At 45.0% G+C, this 14,825-nt stretch overlaps 1 protein-coding gene across 1 annotated transcript; it reads right to left on the bottom strand.

The window, feature by feature from the left end:
- Nucleotides 1-2,116: 2,116 nt before the first annotated feature.
- LOC308379782 (protein kinase C and casein kinase II substrate protein 3) lies at nt 2,117-13,951 on the bottom strand. Its single transcript, XM_080857044.1, has 10 exons — nt 13,641-13,951; nt 10,839-10,906; nt 8,190-8,346; nt 7,575-7,810; nt 6,446-6,601; nt 5,432-5,607; nt 4,431-4,551; nt 3,736-3,806; nt 3,279-3,358; nt 2,117-2,507 (listed from the first exon to the last, which is right to left on the bottom strand). Exons 2-10 carry the CDS (start codon nt 10,896-10,898, stop codon nt 2,398-2,400), a joined length of 1,167 nt encoding a protein of 388 aa, XP_080713170.1. The 5' UTR covers nt 10,899-10,906; nt 13,641-13,951; the 3' UTR covers nt 2,117-2,397.
- Between the last annotated feature and the right edge of the window lie 874 nt (nt 13,952-14,825).

Below are 14,825 nucleotides of genomic sequence, written 5' to 3'. Positions count from 1 at the left end.
ACATACACACACACACACACACACACACACTCACATACACACACTTGCACACAAAGCACTTTGAATTGCAACTCTTGTAGGAAATGTGCTATATAAATAAAGTCTTACTTACTTACTTACTTACACACACACACACATACACACACAGCCAGAACCATAAACGGGTGCACACCTCTAATACACATACGTAAAAGCTGCTCCATAGATGGAGATGCACGTACACACACACACACACACACACACACACACACACACACACACACACACACACACACACACACACACACACACACACACACACACACACACACACACACACACACACACACACACACACACACACACAGACACACACAATATGCTTGCAGACCTGTGCCACTTAAGGACCTGAAGAAATTCGTGTCATGTAAATAAAGAAGAGCAAAGGGTAATAAGATTTACTTTTGTTTATTTGTGTTTCATTTTCATTTTAACAATAGAAATGTGCATTTATCAATAATCCATTTATTTATCAATAATCCAGCTACTTTCAGCGAATAGACAAAAGTTACCTCAAGGCCACCAACGGTTTCCCTCATGTTTGGTAAGAATGGCAGATAATACACACACACACACATAAAAACATCACCTTCATCATCATCACCATCATCATCATGCATATGCACACACAATAACATACACACACAGACTTGCTTACACAGACACACACACAGTAACTGTAAATCATTTTCCTGTAGGCACTCTCGCACTTGGCAACATGCACGACATTAATGCTGGTCACACACACTGCTGACAAGGCTACTCCAACTCCAGCCCCTGAACCACAGAACACGTTTAGATACATTGCAGACAAGAGATTTTAAATCCCAGTGTGCAGTGTGCAGTATAATTTGCAGGCGGCAGGTGCATAAACGACGGTCTTACGTGTTGAACAGTAATACCGTCCTCAGCCTGGCTTAGCTCCATCAGACCTTCTCAGAGGAAACATGTGATCATGCCAGTACTGCAAGAACATTTCAAGCATGTGACATATAACAGAGGGCAAAAACCAGGGACAGACAAAGAGAATCAGAAACTCAACTCAAGAAGGATTACCACTACAGGCAAACTCTGAAAAAGATAGAAATACTACTGTGATATCCGTGCTGCTGATACAATATGATGAGAGCTTTAACCCTGCTCACATAGACTGCGTAAGTGAGAAACTCTTTGGCATAAATAAGCATTTTTTTTCTTGCGATATCCATAGGCAATAGCTCTGAGCGTGTTTGGCAAGTCCAGCGTAGAATCATGCATTACATACTATGCTCATACAGATCTTTTAGTGAGAATATATTATACATCCATTTGTATCTTAAAATGACGAGCCCTTCTCCTTTACGGAGTAAGAACCATAGTGTCAGAAACTGAATGAACAAATCATCTATAACTCGATAGCAACTTAACAAACAGAGGGATGAATTCAATCAAACTAGCTAATTTGTCTGGTATTTGTCTGGTTGCATTAACCCTCAATGGTAACCAGACTTTAGCGACACCTGGAGGCAAAAAGAAGAGGGACAGCTTGTTGGCTATTCTTCCTCGGTGCTTGCAAACACACACTGGAGAGATTTGTGCATTTCTGTTACCCCAACATTAAGTAAGAACAGAAGTACTAAAAAAATATGTTTTATACTTCATCACCTGATCTCCTCCTCAACCCTATTCCTTCAGTGGTTACTGCCTGAGCCAAGAATTTGCAAACACATTTGCCACTGTGAGACACCTGACTTTGAAATTGGCACAAAAATTAGCACCCTTCAGGCACAGCGATCACCCCTATGTCAAGATTTTAGAGAGGGTCAGATTGTGCAAGTAAACTTCCGACTGTATTTGTTATTTAGATTTCCACTTCAGATGGTATGATGGCAATGTGGTGCACACCCGTTCCTGTGCATCTACATGTAGTACAGTACAGTACAGTGTGATGGTATTAACAGGGCCAGTACACAATGCTATGTGTGTGTGTGTGTGTGTGTGTGTTTGTGCGTTTATGTGGATTTGTATGTAGATGTGTGTGCATATAGTGTCTATGAGTTTGTGTGGGTGGGTGTGTGTGTGTGGGGAGGGGGGGGGGTTGCATATATCTGAGCATGTATACATATGTGCTTAGGTCCCTACTTCACCATGACGACTATATGACAGGTCTTATAGTGTTAGTGTCCTACAACCAATGCTATACGACAGGTCATATAACCATTACCTTCACTGCGCTTGTTGGCACAATAAACATCATCCTGCTACATTTACACAGATGATCACACAGTACACAGGGATAAAGTACCACAATTTAAAGTGTAACTAAAAAGTATTTTTTGCTCTTTTTGCCCTCTTCATCGCTCTCTGACTCTAAACTAATTAGACCCCTTCCACGTAGTTGGCCGGGTAGAGTCCCTCTCTTCCTCCATCCATCATTCCTCTGCACCAGCCCTGGTCGTCCTCATCCTCGATTTTCAAGAACTCTTCGCCTGAGGAGAGAACACACAGAGAGGATGGTGAGAGAGAGCAAGAGGATGGTGAGAGAGAGGATGGAGAGAGAAAGAGAGAGGATGGAGAGAGAGAGAGGATGGAGAGAGAGAGAGAGGATGGTGAGAGAGAGAGAGAATGGAGAGAGAGAGAGAGGATGGTGAGAGAGAGAGAGGATGATGAGAGAGAGAGAGAGAGAGGACCCCAAGCTGTGCGAGTGTGAGAGGGGAGAGGGGGACGTGCATAATGCTCTTGCGGCTGTGGCAGCAGGGGGGCTGTGGGCATCAGGGCAATCAGAACAGGATGTGCTGCACATGGGAGGCAGGGGCCTGGAAGAGAGCGTGTTGTCCCGCCCACACACATGGATGACTGAGCAGTGCCCATGCATGGAACACACACACGTGCACACACACTGGACACACACACTGGACACACACACACACACACACACACACACACACACACACATACCCACACGTGTACACACACACACACACACACACACACACACACACACACACAAACATGCATACACACAGTCACAAGAATTCACATGCATGCACAAATGCATACATACACAAATAAACAAACATGCACACACAGACACACACACACACTCAAAAATATGCACACCCATGCCCAAACGCATACATACACAAATACATACGCATATGCACACAAACATATGTAGGACACATATGTACGTACTTACTTACGCACCCACCCCCACACACACACACACACACACACGGGAATGAGCTAGAGATGTTTACCTGCTTTAAAGGAGAGCTCATCTGTCTCTTGTCCCGCATAATCATAGAGAGCCCTCACCCTCACTCCTCCAATCATGACCCTGTGTGTGTATAGAGAGAGAGAGGGAGAGAAAGCGAGAGAGGGAGGAAGAGAGAGACAGAAATAAACTCAGATCAGCTCAGCCCAGCTGCACAACTACAAACATGCAGACAGAAACACACACACACAGAGACACACACACACACAGACACACATACACAAACACACACACACACACATACACACACACACACACACACAAACACACACACACACACACACACATACACACACACACACAGACACGCATACATACACACACACACATAGACACACACACACACACACACACACACACACACACACACACACACACACACACACACACACACACACACTCACAGACACACACACACGCACAAACACACACACACTCACACTCTCTCGATGGGCTCCTTAAGCTCCAAGTCTTTCTTCCCCTTTTTACTCTTCTTGTCTGGTGTCCATTCCTAAAATATGGAGACGCATTAAGAGATTGCATCCTGCATTAATCTCCCCAAGAAGAAAAGAAGAAGAAAATAATGATGAGTAGAGCCCTTCCACCCATCTGTCTGTGGTGACACAGAGTGATCTTGTGTGCAGATCAGGCACGTCTAGCCCTGAACGGCACCGTGTATCATATTCAGTGGTATAAAATACTGGCATCTCATTTGAGGGTGGCAGACATTATTATAGCCTCGACACTGTAACTCGAAACTGAAACACTGCCGCTCAGGCTTTTTAGTTTTTAATAGTACAACTGTGTCTGTGTGTGTGTCTGTGTGTGTGTCTGTGTGTGTGTCTGCGCATGCAAGGGACTGAACGTGTCTGAAATCTATCTGTATCATGATACTAATACCTATGGGTATGGGTTTGCATGTGATTATGTGCACATCTGTGTGTGTGTGTGTGTGTATGTGTTGTGTGTGTGTGTGTGTGTGTGTGTGTGTGTGTGTGTGTGTGTGTGTGTGTGTGTGATTATGTGCACATCTGTGTGTGTGTGTGTGTGTGTGTGTGTGTGTGTGTGTGTGTGTGTGTGTGTGTGTGTGTGTGTGTGTGTGTGTGTGAATGTATGTGAGGTGTGTGTTTATCACCTGAAAGTGTGGCCAGTCAGTAGGCATTCCAGGGCCGTGCGTGTTTTTCCACCAGCGCAGATCCTCTGCATCGTTAATGGCCATCAGAGTGTTGTGCAGCTCATTGTACACTGCCTTCACACTGACATACAGCAGAGAGAGAGCGAGAGCGAGCGAGCGAGAGAGAGAGAGAGAGAGAGAGAGAGAGAGAGAGAGGATGACACAATTAATTATACAGGCTACAGCCAAATATATACATCTATCATATGCTCAGATGAGCATTCACACTGTGTGTGTGTGTGTGAGTGTGTTTGTGCGTGTGTGTTTGTGCGTGTGTGTGTGTGAGTGTGTGTGTGCATGTGTGTGTGTGCGCGTGCGTGCAAAGAGCTCAGGTTTTCCCAGTGAGAACTAAACACACACATACACAGACACATACACATACACAGACACATACACATACACATACACATACACATACACATACACATACACATACACATACACATACACATACACATACACATACACATACACATACACATACACATACACATACACATACACATACACATACACATACACATACACATACACATGCACATACGTATACACATACACATACACATACACATACACATACACATACACATACACATACACATACACATACACATACACATACACATACACATACACATACACATACACATACACATACACATACACATACACATACACATACACGAACACATACACATACACATACACATACACATACACACATACACAAACACATACACATACACATACACACACACATACACATACACATACACATACACATACACATACACATACACATACACATACACATACACATACACATACACCTACACATACACATACACATACACATACACATACACATACGTACACATACACATACACATACACATACACATACACATACACATACACAGACACAGACACACAGACACACATACACACACACACACACACACCTATCATTGTTGGTGACATCCAGGTGTCTGTGAATGGAGAGGAAGGCCTGCTTGAGGAAGCTGATCCTCTTCCTCTCCTCCTCCTGTGATTGGTCAAAGATTGACTCCATCTCTTCCATGTAGCGTGGAGCGTAGCGCGTCACTTCCTCTAGAACCTTCTCATACCTGCCACGCACCTGAGGGACAAGAGTGGGGGGAGGGGAGACACAAGGCCGTTGGGATTTGCTGTCAGTTTGCTTTGCACCGATTCAGTTCGCCCAAGATCAAGAGAGTTCACATTGGGATATGCATGTCAGAAAAACATGACATGACATAACATGACATAACACAATATTATTTGTATTTGCATTTTCATTTAAATTATCTAACGGCTTAGAAGGGCTCTGGAAGTATACCCACTCACTCACACACACACACACTCACTCACAAACACACACACACACACCAGTATATGTTCCAGTAAGTACCAGTATGCAGCAGATCTTTTTCTGCTTTCGTGTCTAGAGGGAGAGTTAGTTGATATGCACAGAAAGTTGCGCTGCTGACCCGAATCAGCTCTGTGGTTTCTGCAAGCACATTTCTGCCCTGTCAGCACTGATGCAAGCCCTGATGTGGATTTCTCCACGGGGACCGGCCTCCACCCGCCACTCGCTCCTCATCTTTCATTCTCCCAGCGTCTTTCCCTCTATCCTCATCTCTTTCCCTTTCTCTTTCTCTCTCTGGCTCCCCCCTTCTTCCTTGCATCTCCTTACCTCGTCTTTCTATCGCTTGCTCTCCAATTCCCTCCCTACCTCTTATCACTCTCTTCATCTCTCTTACCCTTTTTTCACTCACTCGTCCCTCTTCCCTCTCTTTGCTGTCTGTCTCCTCTCTCTCTCTCTCTCTATCCATCTCTTTCCCCCACATTATCACTCTTTCACTTTCTCTCCTCCTTCTTGTCCTCAACCTTCCCCGGGGCAATCTCTCCGTCTCTCTCTCTTACTTCATCCACCCACTCAGCTACCCTTTCCTCACCTTCTCGGTCTCTGCCCGGGCCAGTTCCCTCTCCTCCTGGATCTTCCTCTGCTTCTCGATGGCGATGTCGGGGTTGCCCTGTGCGTGGGTCTCGCGGTCAATGATCACCTGCTCCTTGCGGCTAGCCTTGTGGAAGGCTGCTTTGACTTTTTCCAGCTGCACAGAGCATCATCAGAGCCATCAGTGGCAGTGGCAGTGGCCACATGGCAGAGATTGAGCTGGCCAAACACTGGTTTCATCTCTGCTACTAGTAGCATTACTATGCTTATGTATGCAATTCTAAACAGTTACATCTCCGCTACTAGTAGCATTGCTATGCTAATGTATGCAAGTCTAAACATCTTTTATCTTTAAACACTTTTTTTTGGTTCAGGCTTTCTACATTAGTTGAGAAGAGATCAACAGTCTTGCTTATGCATGTCTGATTAAAGGAATTCAATTCATTAAATATCACAAATGCAATAGATTGTACAGTCCGTTAAAAACAATGATAAAGACACAAAACAATAAACAATAAACAAACAACAAACAACAGTACAGCAGGAGGAAATTATTGAGACAGTGGGGAATCTGCGATGGGCCCCATCCGTCTAATGGCATCACATTATGGGACTAAATATAATCTTATTTCCACATTTTGAGCTTCTAGCCAAATAAACTTGTGCAACATAACTTGTGCAACATGTCTAGTTGTTGAAACAGACAGTGTATTAGTTTCACAGAGCAGGAATTCACACACAACCAAATAGTCGGATTGACTAATTCAATCCGTAACTATGTCACTATGAATAGTCGGGACAGGTCACAGGTGTCAAACCACGCAGGGATGCTGTGACGCACAGCGTGCCCCCGATTTAGCTATAAATCCTCTTGAGAGAGCAGAGATAAGAAATAATTTCCGCATTCATTAAAGTCTGGAAAGCAAAGGCCAAACGGAAGGAAACAGTGGTATACCCAAAGCTCTGAGTCAACCAGAGAACTGATTCCTCCACAGGTTTAGTCAAAATAACCTGTTCCTCTTAATCACAGACAGCTTCATCCTCATACCGTAGTGAGACTGAAAATGACTATGGACCAGGGTATGTAACTAATTAGGAGACATTTAGCACCTTTGGCTAACAGTCCTCACCTTTTTAAGCTTTTTGGCCCAGGGCTTCTGAGCACGTGCGAAACCTGTGTCAAAGTCCTGGGACTCTTTGAAGCCTCCAAACAACTTCTTGTGGAAGGAGTCTTTCTGCCAGGTGCGTACCCGGTCCCCGTCTTCGGAAACAAGAGAGCGACAGATGGAGGAGTGCAGAGCCGCAATGCGGTCAGCTGAGGAGAGAAAACACTGCCATGCCTGCAAGAGGGATCCATACAATGGACCTGAGAGAAAGAAAGTGTGCGAGAGAAAGCGTCATTTACAGAGACATTTCTGAAAATACATTTCATGAACATTACACACAGACATACACGTGTTAAGAAAATATCACAATTAGACACAGACCACACAGACAAGCTGATACCAAATTAAAGTAGGTAAACAAAAAGTGTGGGAGGGAGTGAGTTTTTGTTTAGTGATATAATTGAGTGTGCCAGTGATTGTGACCACAGAGTAGAACCGAAAAAAGATTCAAACCAGACTGAGGTTTCCAGAGGTTTCTCTGTTTTATCTGGAGTTCCTTAAGGGAGGGCCATTTATTGCAGAGATTTTATCGTTGTTGTATGGGAGGGAAGAAACGCTGGGCCAGGCTGCAGTACTCACTTGCGTCCACTAGGGGCTTCCACTTATTGCTCCACTCGCTGAGCTGCTGGGCATACTGCCGTTCCACACGGGCCCTCTCCTGGAAGCACGCCATCATGTCGTTACACGCCAGGAAGGCATTCTCTGTGCGCTTCACCGTACTGTGGTAGTTTCCCGGCTAAGAACGAGAGAGACAAAACCAGAGAGAGAGAGAGAGAGAGAAAGAGAGAGAGAGAGAGAGGGAGCGTGAGAGAGAAAGAGAAAAGATGTCAGAAAAGAGGACAGGGACAAGAGGGGTACTAAAGGTGTGTGTGCCAAGTGTTAACCCTGCTGGTGTGAAGGGCTTGACACGCCTGCAGGAATGCACACTGACAAACAAATGAGTGTTGGTTTTAAGCCCCCCCTCAACATTTTTTCGATAAGACCACCTCATACATAATTAATCACGAGAGCCAGTTAGTGAGAATGCTTTACAGTGTGTCAAAGCTCCCAGTCAAGTATTTGCATAAAACAATGTACGTGATAAGCCTGTCAACTCAGCTGAAGAGAGCCCCCCAAAAAAAGAAAAACATTTTGAAGAAGAAAGAACGGTATGACAGAACTGCCGAGGACATAGTGTATGTTTACAGCCTTTATCAGTGATTCCCAAAACATTTCCATAACAAGGCCTTGTGCATGTATGGGCATGTGTGTGCGTGTGTGTGTGTGTATGTGTGTGTGTGTGTGTGTGTGTGTGTGTGTTTCGGGCGGGGATGAGAGGGATTCCATGAGGTGGGAGGCGGTTTTGAGGTGATCAGATGACAGGTTGCCGGGGCGATCACATGAGCAGGGCCGAAAGCAAAACTGAGAGACATGGAAGGAGAGAGGGCATGAGGTAATGACATTTCCAGAAAGGGCGTTTTGGTTTTGTTTTGTTTTTTTCGTTGATGTGGAGTCTGGAAAGAGATTCTGTTTTCCTGGAACTTGACAGTCTTTACCAGCTCTCTCCCTCTCGCTCTCTCTCTCTCTCTCTCTGTTTCTTTTTCTTCTCTCTCTTTTTCTGTCTCTTTCGTTCCCTGTTCCATAGCTCAGTTTTCTCCCTAATCTCTCTCTCCCCATTTTTCACACTCCTCCATTGTATCTGGCCACAATTTCTTTCGTTCTCTCATTCTCTTTTACTCTCTGTGTGAGGGCTTGTGAGTGTGTGTTTTTCTCTGTCTGTGTGTATGTGTATGTGTATGTGTCTGTGTGCATGTGTCTGTGTCTGTCTGCATGTGTATGTGTATGTGTCTGTCTGCATGTGTGCGTGTGTCTGTGTGCGTGTGTGTGTGTCTGTGTGCATGTGTGCATGTGTGCGTGTGCGTGTATATGTGTATGTGTATGTGTATGTGTATGTGTATGTGTATGTGTATGTGTATGTGTATGTGTATGTGTATGTGTATGTGTATGTGTATGTGTATGTGTATGTGTATGTGTATGTGTATGTGTATGTGTATGTGTATGTGTATGTGTATGTGTATGTGTATGTGTCTGTGTGCGTTTGTGTCTGTGTGCATTTGTGTGCGGTTCAATGCTTGTGTATGTGTGCATATGTATGTGTGCATGTGTGTGTGTGCATGTGTGTGTGTGTGCGTGCGTGCATGTGTGTTTGTACATGTGTGCATGTGTGCGTGTGTGCGTGTGTGCGTGTGTGCGTGTGTGCGTGTGTGTATGTGTTTGTGTGTGCGCATTTGTGTGCGGTTTTTGTGCATGTGTGTCTTCTGTGGCACTGAGTGTTTCTCCTCACTCGTCTGAGAGTAAAGTGAAAACAGCTGAGGAATCTTTTCGTCAGCTAGGCCCATCGCACAAGGACAGCAACCAGCCAATCACGAAAGCCAACACAGACATATCACAGAGCCCCGTCCAATGGCATCACGAACCGAACAACAAAGCTCCCGCAGCAGTTCGGAAGCTGACCAATCGCGGTAACTGGGACAAGCCTGGTTCACCACTGTGACTCTCAATCTGGGTCAGCAGAAGAGAAATTACTGGCAGACATGAACTCTATAAAACCCATGCACTTGCAATTACTGCAGACACCAAAGGCAACTGTTCTTAATCTTTGCCGCTGGAAAAATGAGTCAGGGTTAGCACTTTCATCCAACCCTTCACCTGGCCATAAACCACAAAATCAGCAATACCGACAGCGCGGAAGTCTGGAAAGACACTAGACATCCGCACGCTGGGCATGGAACAGAATCAGAACCCCATGTTTTCAAACATACGAAAACAAATTTGAGGATGGGAAGGGTGAACAGTGCGAAGATCTAGGAACCAATCAATAGCCAATGGCTAAGCAGTGACACTAGTCTGACAATGCATGTACGAGCAATTTAGGAAAGACAGATGGCCTTTCATGAGTCCGGGTGCAGCCTAGTCAAGCGCCTCACTCGGGGGGGGGGGGGGAATCAGTGCGGTGTGCACTTCAAAGACTCATCTGTGCTGAAGAGGCAGCATGGGGTTCCCATTGGCCCATGTTAAACCCTGACCTACATGCCAACTTATAGCCAGAGAAAGGCCTGCATTGTCCTCAGCCTCGGCTCTCCTTTGAAGTCCCGGGTGTTGACTGTAAGACGCACAACATGGCATTTGCATATGTCTGCTATTAAAGCTCTCTCTTCCCGGGTTAATTCTCCCTCCTTCTTTACTCACCATCCAGAAGCTGCGGTGGTTGACGTCCTCTGGGCCATTCTCAGGCGGGGGAGTGGACATGGTGGACACTGCAAGGGGAGACAACAACAGACGGAGAGTGTCATAGAGGCGAAGCGGAAGAAGCCGGCGGTGAGGAAAAAGGAGGAGTTAAGGTTGGGTTTTTTTATCCTATAGCAGTGCCTCCCTTGCAGTCAAGTTCCGACACGTAACAATGACATCGCCTGGAGAGTATCTGGCTAGGTGACAGGGTGTTCCCCTCTCTGTTGACAGGATGAGCCTAGGATAAAGGTAGCCACTCCTCCCCCTAGAGCACTGTAGAGTTTTGTTTTGAATACAGAGGTCCACTTGGATATTATGATATGACTGAGAAGGTCAATGATGGAATAGCATCCACCAGAAGAGGGTCAGTTCAGTTCAGGAGCACTGGCCACCATTCAGTGGAGGATAGGTTAAAAGACTGCACAGTTTCACTGATGCACTATTTGAGGAAAAGAACATAACAAACAGGAGTTCAAACTAACAAATAGAAAACTAATAATTAAATATAATATAAGAACCACAATGTATTCTAGACATTTTACCCAGGAATCAAAAATACTGCATTTCAAGAGACTTTACATGAGAAACAGGATGAGAACATAAGGTAACAGTAATGACTAGAGTAAACGATATGCATTGAATTATGCGGAAGCCCATTTGATCAAGCACAAATATAAATGCCCAGAATGTACAGAAATCCATTCCATATGCTCTAAAGATCTAAAGATCTGCTACAAAGGGAGGTGCAATGACTCAGCACAGCGCAGTACACTTAATTAGCAGATAGAAACCAGGTGGAACACTGTAGGTACTCTGTCATTATCTAGGAAAACAAGCCACTTCGAAACCAGAACAAGGCCTGTGATGTCACTATAAGACATGTGTGCAAAGTTGTGTGGGTTGTCCCTGTAACCAGTGTCTAAAAGATCATCAAACATAATTTGTATGATTCCCCAGTTCTTTGCAGCTTACCACATATTTCCAGTTTCATTTCATGGCAGTTGTGGTAAAAAAACTTCTTTAAAAAAGTTTCTTATACTGACAGATCATTTGCTAAAGGGCTCTTGATGTATCAATCAGACACTTGGATGATCAGTGTTTGTGGGTGGGATTCAGCTTGTGCACACGGAATGTCCTTACCCAGAATTCCCCGGCATTGAAAGATGAGCTATCCCAAAATAAACAGAGGTGAAAGGTCATCCCCCCCCCCCCCCCCCCCCCCCCCCCCGCCCCACCTTCTCTCCTACTGTCTCTCCCCTGCCGCTGGGTTGAAGCGTTGCCTTAGGGACAATGCATTCTCTTATACACACTCCCTCCCACTCACGCTCACACACGCACAAACATGACAGAAAGAGGGTGTTTCACATGTGCTTGTGTGGACTCACATGCTTAGCATAGCATAGCATAGCATGGCACAGTCACACACACACATATCCCACACACCACGCCAACCAGACTACAGAAATCCAGTAGTGTTGCACTAACATGTATCATATGAAGTATCTATCTTGGACCCTTTTAATTTGACTAGAATCTTTTTGAAGGGAGAGATACAGAGTTGAGACAGAGGGACAGAAAGTAAATTGGCATTTGGTGACCCACCAATTCAGACAAACTGAGAAAAACAGAACAAAAAAACTGGACCCAGGCAGTCTCTCCATCTCTCTCTCTCTCTCTCTCTCTCTCTCTCTCTCTCTCTCTCTCTCTTTCTCTCTCTCTCTCTCTCAATGTTGTGTATAATGTCATACAGTCTGTATGTTCAGTGTTCTTGGGACTATGGTCTGTGTGGGGAGTTCACACACTAAATTGGCTTTCCCCCTTTCTCACCACAACAGGGGTCACGGATGTAATAAATCTGCCTCTAGTTGACCTTTGATCCCACTTCCTGCTTCCTCTTTGTCCCTTCTCCTCCAATCACACTAGTATGACTCAGAGGGGATCTGTGAGGAATGTTATATGTGACGTCTTCACGCTCGCATCCTATAGAATAGTCTGTCTGTGCAGTTTCAGCAGTCTACACATCTGTATGGTCATGCCCTCACTATACATGAGCACAGCCATCTCACACCAACCTCCATCCACTGCAATCTGAATAACTACTTCAAATAAACTTGTGGTATGCACAATTACTTCAATAGGCAGCATACTGTATATGGCCTGACAGGAGAGTAGACAATGTCACTATCCACCACTTACGCCAGAACTACAGCAGTTAAAAGTTGTTCCCCTCAGGGTAATTACAGTGAATGATTGAAACACTACAGCTTTGTTGAATGCCTCAACATGATGACGTTTCAGTCAGCCAAAATCCTTTCTGCTAATCCCTTTGGCTAAGAACACTTTTTATTTTCAGGCTGTGCTAGCCTAAAAACGTTATGAATACAAACAGAACCAACTGTTCTGAAAGCAGTTCAAACTTGTTGGTTTGACAGTTTGAATAACAGTTGCCATCTCTTTTTTTGTTAGTTACAACTCCTACAAACCCTGCACCGCTGCTTAGTAGCCCCTTTTCCCCCCCGCCCCCCCCAAAACTCCCCTCACCCACCCTGGCGCACGTTCTCTCCCCCCACCCCCCTGTCCCCGTTTCGACTGTCACACATAACTCTAGCAACACAAGCCCGCACTAGCTGGAAATATATAGCAACTTATGAACGCATATGACAGAAATAGAAAATGCATCAGGAGCCAGTGGAATGAAGTTTCATGAGAATTCACTGTAAGAGCACTGAGATCAGACGAAAAACACTGCAGAGAAGTACGCACCCCAAAGTCTTCCCCTCTGAGTGTCCTCCGGGGGGTTGTTGACTTAGAAAGTTTCGTTTTTCAGCTCTTGTCGTCTCTTCCCTCCGTCCTCTGCTTTCTGTGTCCTCTCCCTTTTTTTCCCTGCTGTGGTCAGTCTCTTCCCTCCTTCTGTCTCTCTCTCACACACTCCGTTCCTCCCTCCTTTTGGCCCGTCTTCAGTGTTTGGTGAGGTGGCTTTTCTCTCTCTCTCCCTCCTTTCCTCCCTCGTTCCCTTTCTCACAGAAAACAGCTGCAGGAAACTAGGCTTCTCGGTCGCTGTATCACAGGCTGAACAACCCCTCCGCCCCCCCTCCTGCGCTCTCTTCCCCCTCCTGTCCCACCCTCCCTCTCCTGCCCTTGCTCCAGCTCTCAGTGAACTGTTAATGAATGCAGGGTGGCCCTGCCTGTGGTGTAGGCTACACATGGACGCGTAGACTACACCTTCAAGCAAGTGACCCTGACGGGTAGGGCTGAGTAATGTGATGGAGTTGCTACAATACTAACAATACTATAAGAGTCAGTATACACTGTACAATGTGGTGGGGAAAAATATACCTTCCTGTAGCCTTGGAACTTGTTGTCCCCAGGGTGTTTGTAGAATCAAGCACAGCTAGCAAAGACTTTCATTGGGGTGGGGGAGAGAGAGAGAGAGAGAGAGAGAGAGAGAGAGAGAGAGAGACAGATAATCATGTATCATGTTTCTATAAAACAGCCAGCATTGGATGTGGATTTGAAGGAAGGACATACATATTAAAATACACAACACACACACACACACACAGCATAATATAGCATTCAGAATAAAACATCTGTATAATCCCCCACTACAAAAAAGCAAAGAATGTAGATTACTTTCTCAGTATTAGCCTCCTATTTATGGAGAGAAAAATGTCTCAAAATGATTTGTAAATGCACGTACCGTGATCCAACAATTTACAAATGTGTTTTTCTATCCACAAATACAGAACTCATTACTTGTGGGTTCTTATTTGAATTGGCCTAGATGTACAATGATTTTTACAAATGAATGTCTATTTCCAAATATGTACGTCCGTGTATACTACTTAATTGCGTGTGCATTTGTTGTGCAATGCCATTTGTAAATCTGTAATTCTGCGTGTTGAAGTGTTGAATCTGCATTTGTGGATTATCCAACTCACACATTCA

The sequence above is a fragment of the Sprattus sprattus genome (genome assembly GCF_963457725.1).
Source record: "Sprattus sprattus genome assembly, chromosome: 18".
NCBI classification, from domain to species: domain Eukaryota; kingdom Metazoa; phylum Chordata; class Actinopteri; order Clupeiformes; family Clupeidae; genus Sprattus; species Sprattus sprattus.
This window is presented reverse-complemented; position numbering and strand designations above follow the sequence as displayed.

Bases quoted from the DNA above. Each gene is read 5' to 3' on its own strand.
- LOC308379782 (XM_080857044.1), bottom strand. From the start codon at position 10,898: ATGTCCACTCCCCCGCCTGAGAATGGCCCAGAGGACGTCAACCACCGC. The intron at 7,811-8,189 runs GTGAGTACTGCA...TCTTTCTCTCAG, and splicing joins GAAGCCCCTAGTGGACGCAA to GTCCATTGTATGGATCCCTC. The intron at 3,807-4,430 runs GTGATAAACACA...TCCATATTTTAG, and splicing joins CTGACTGGCCACACTTTCAG to GAATGGACACCAGACAAGAA.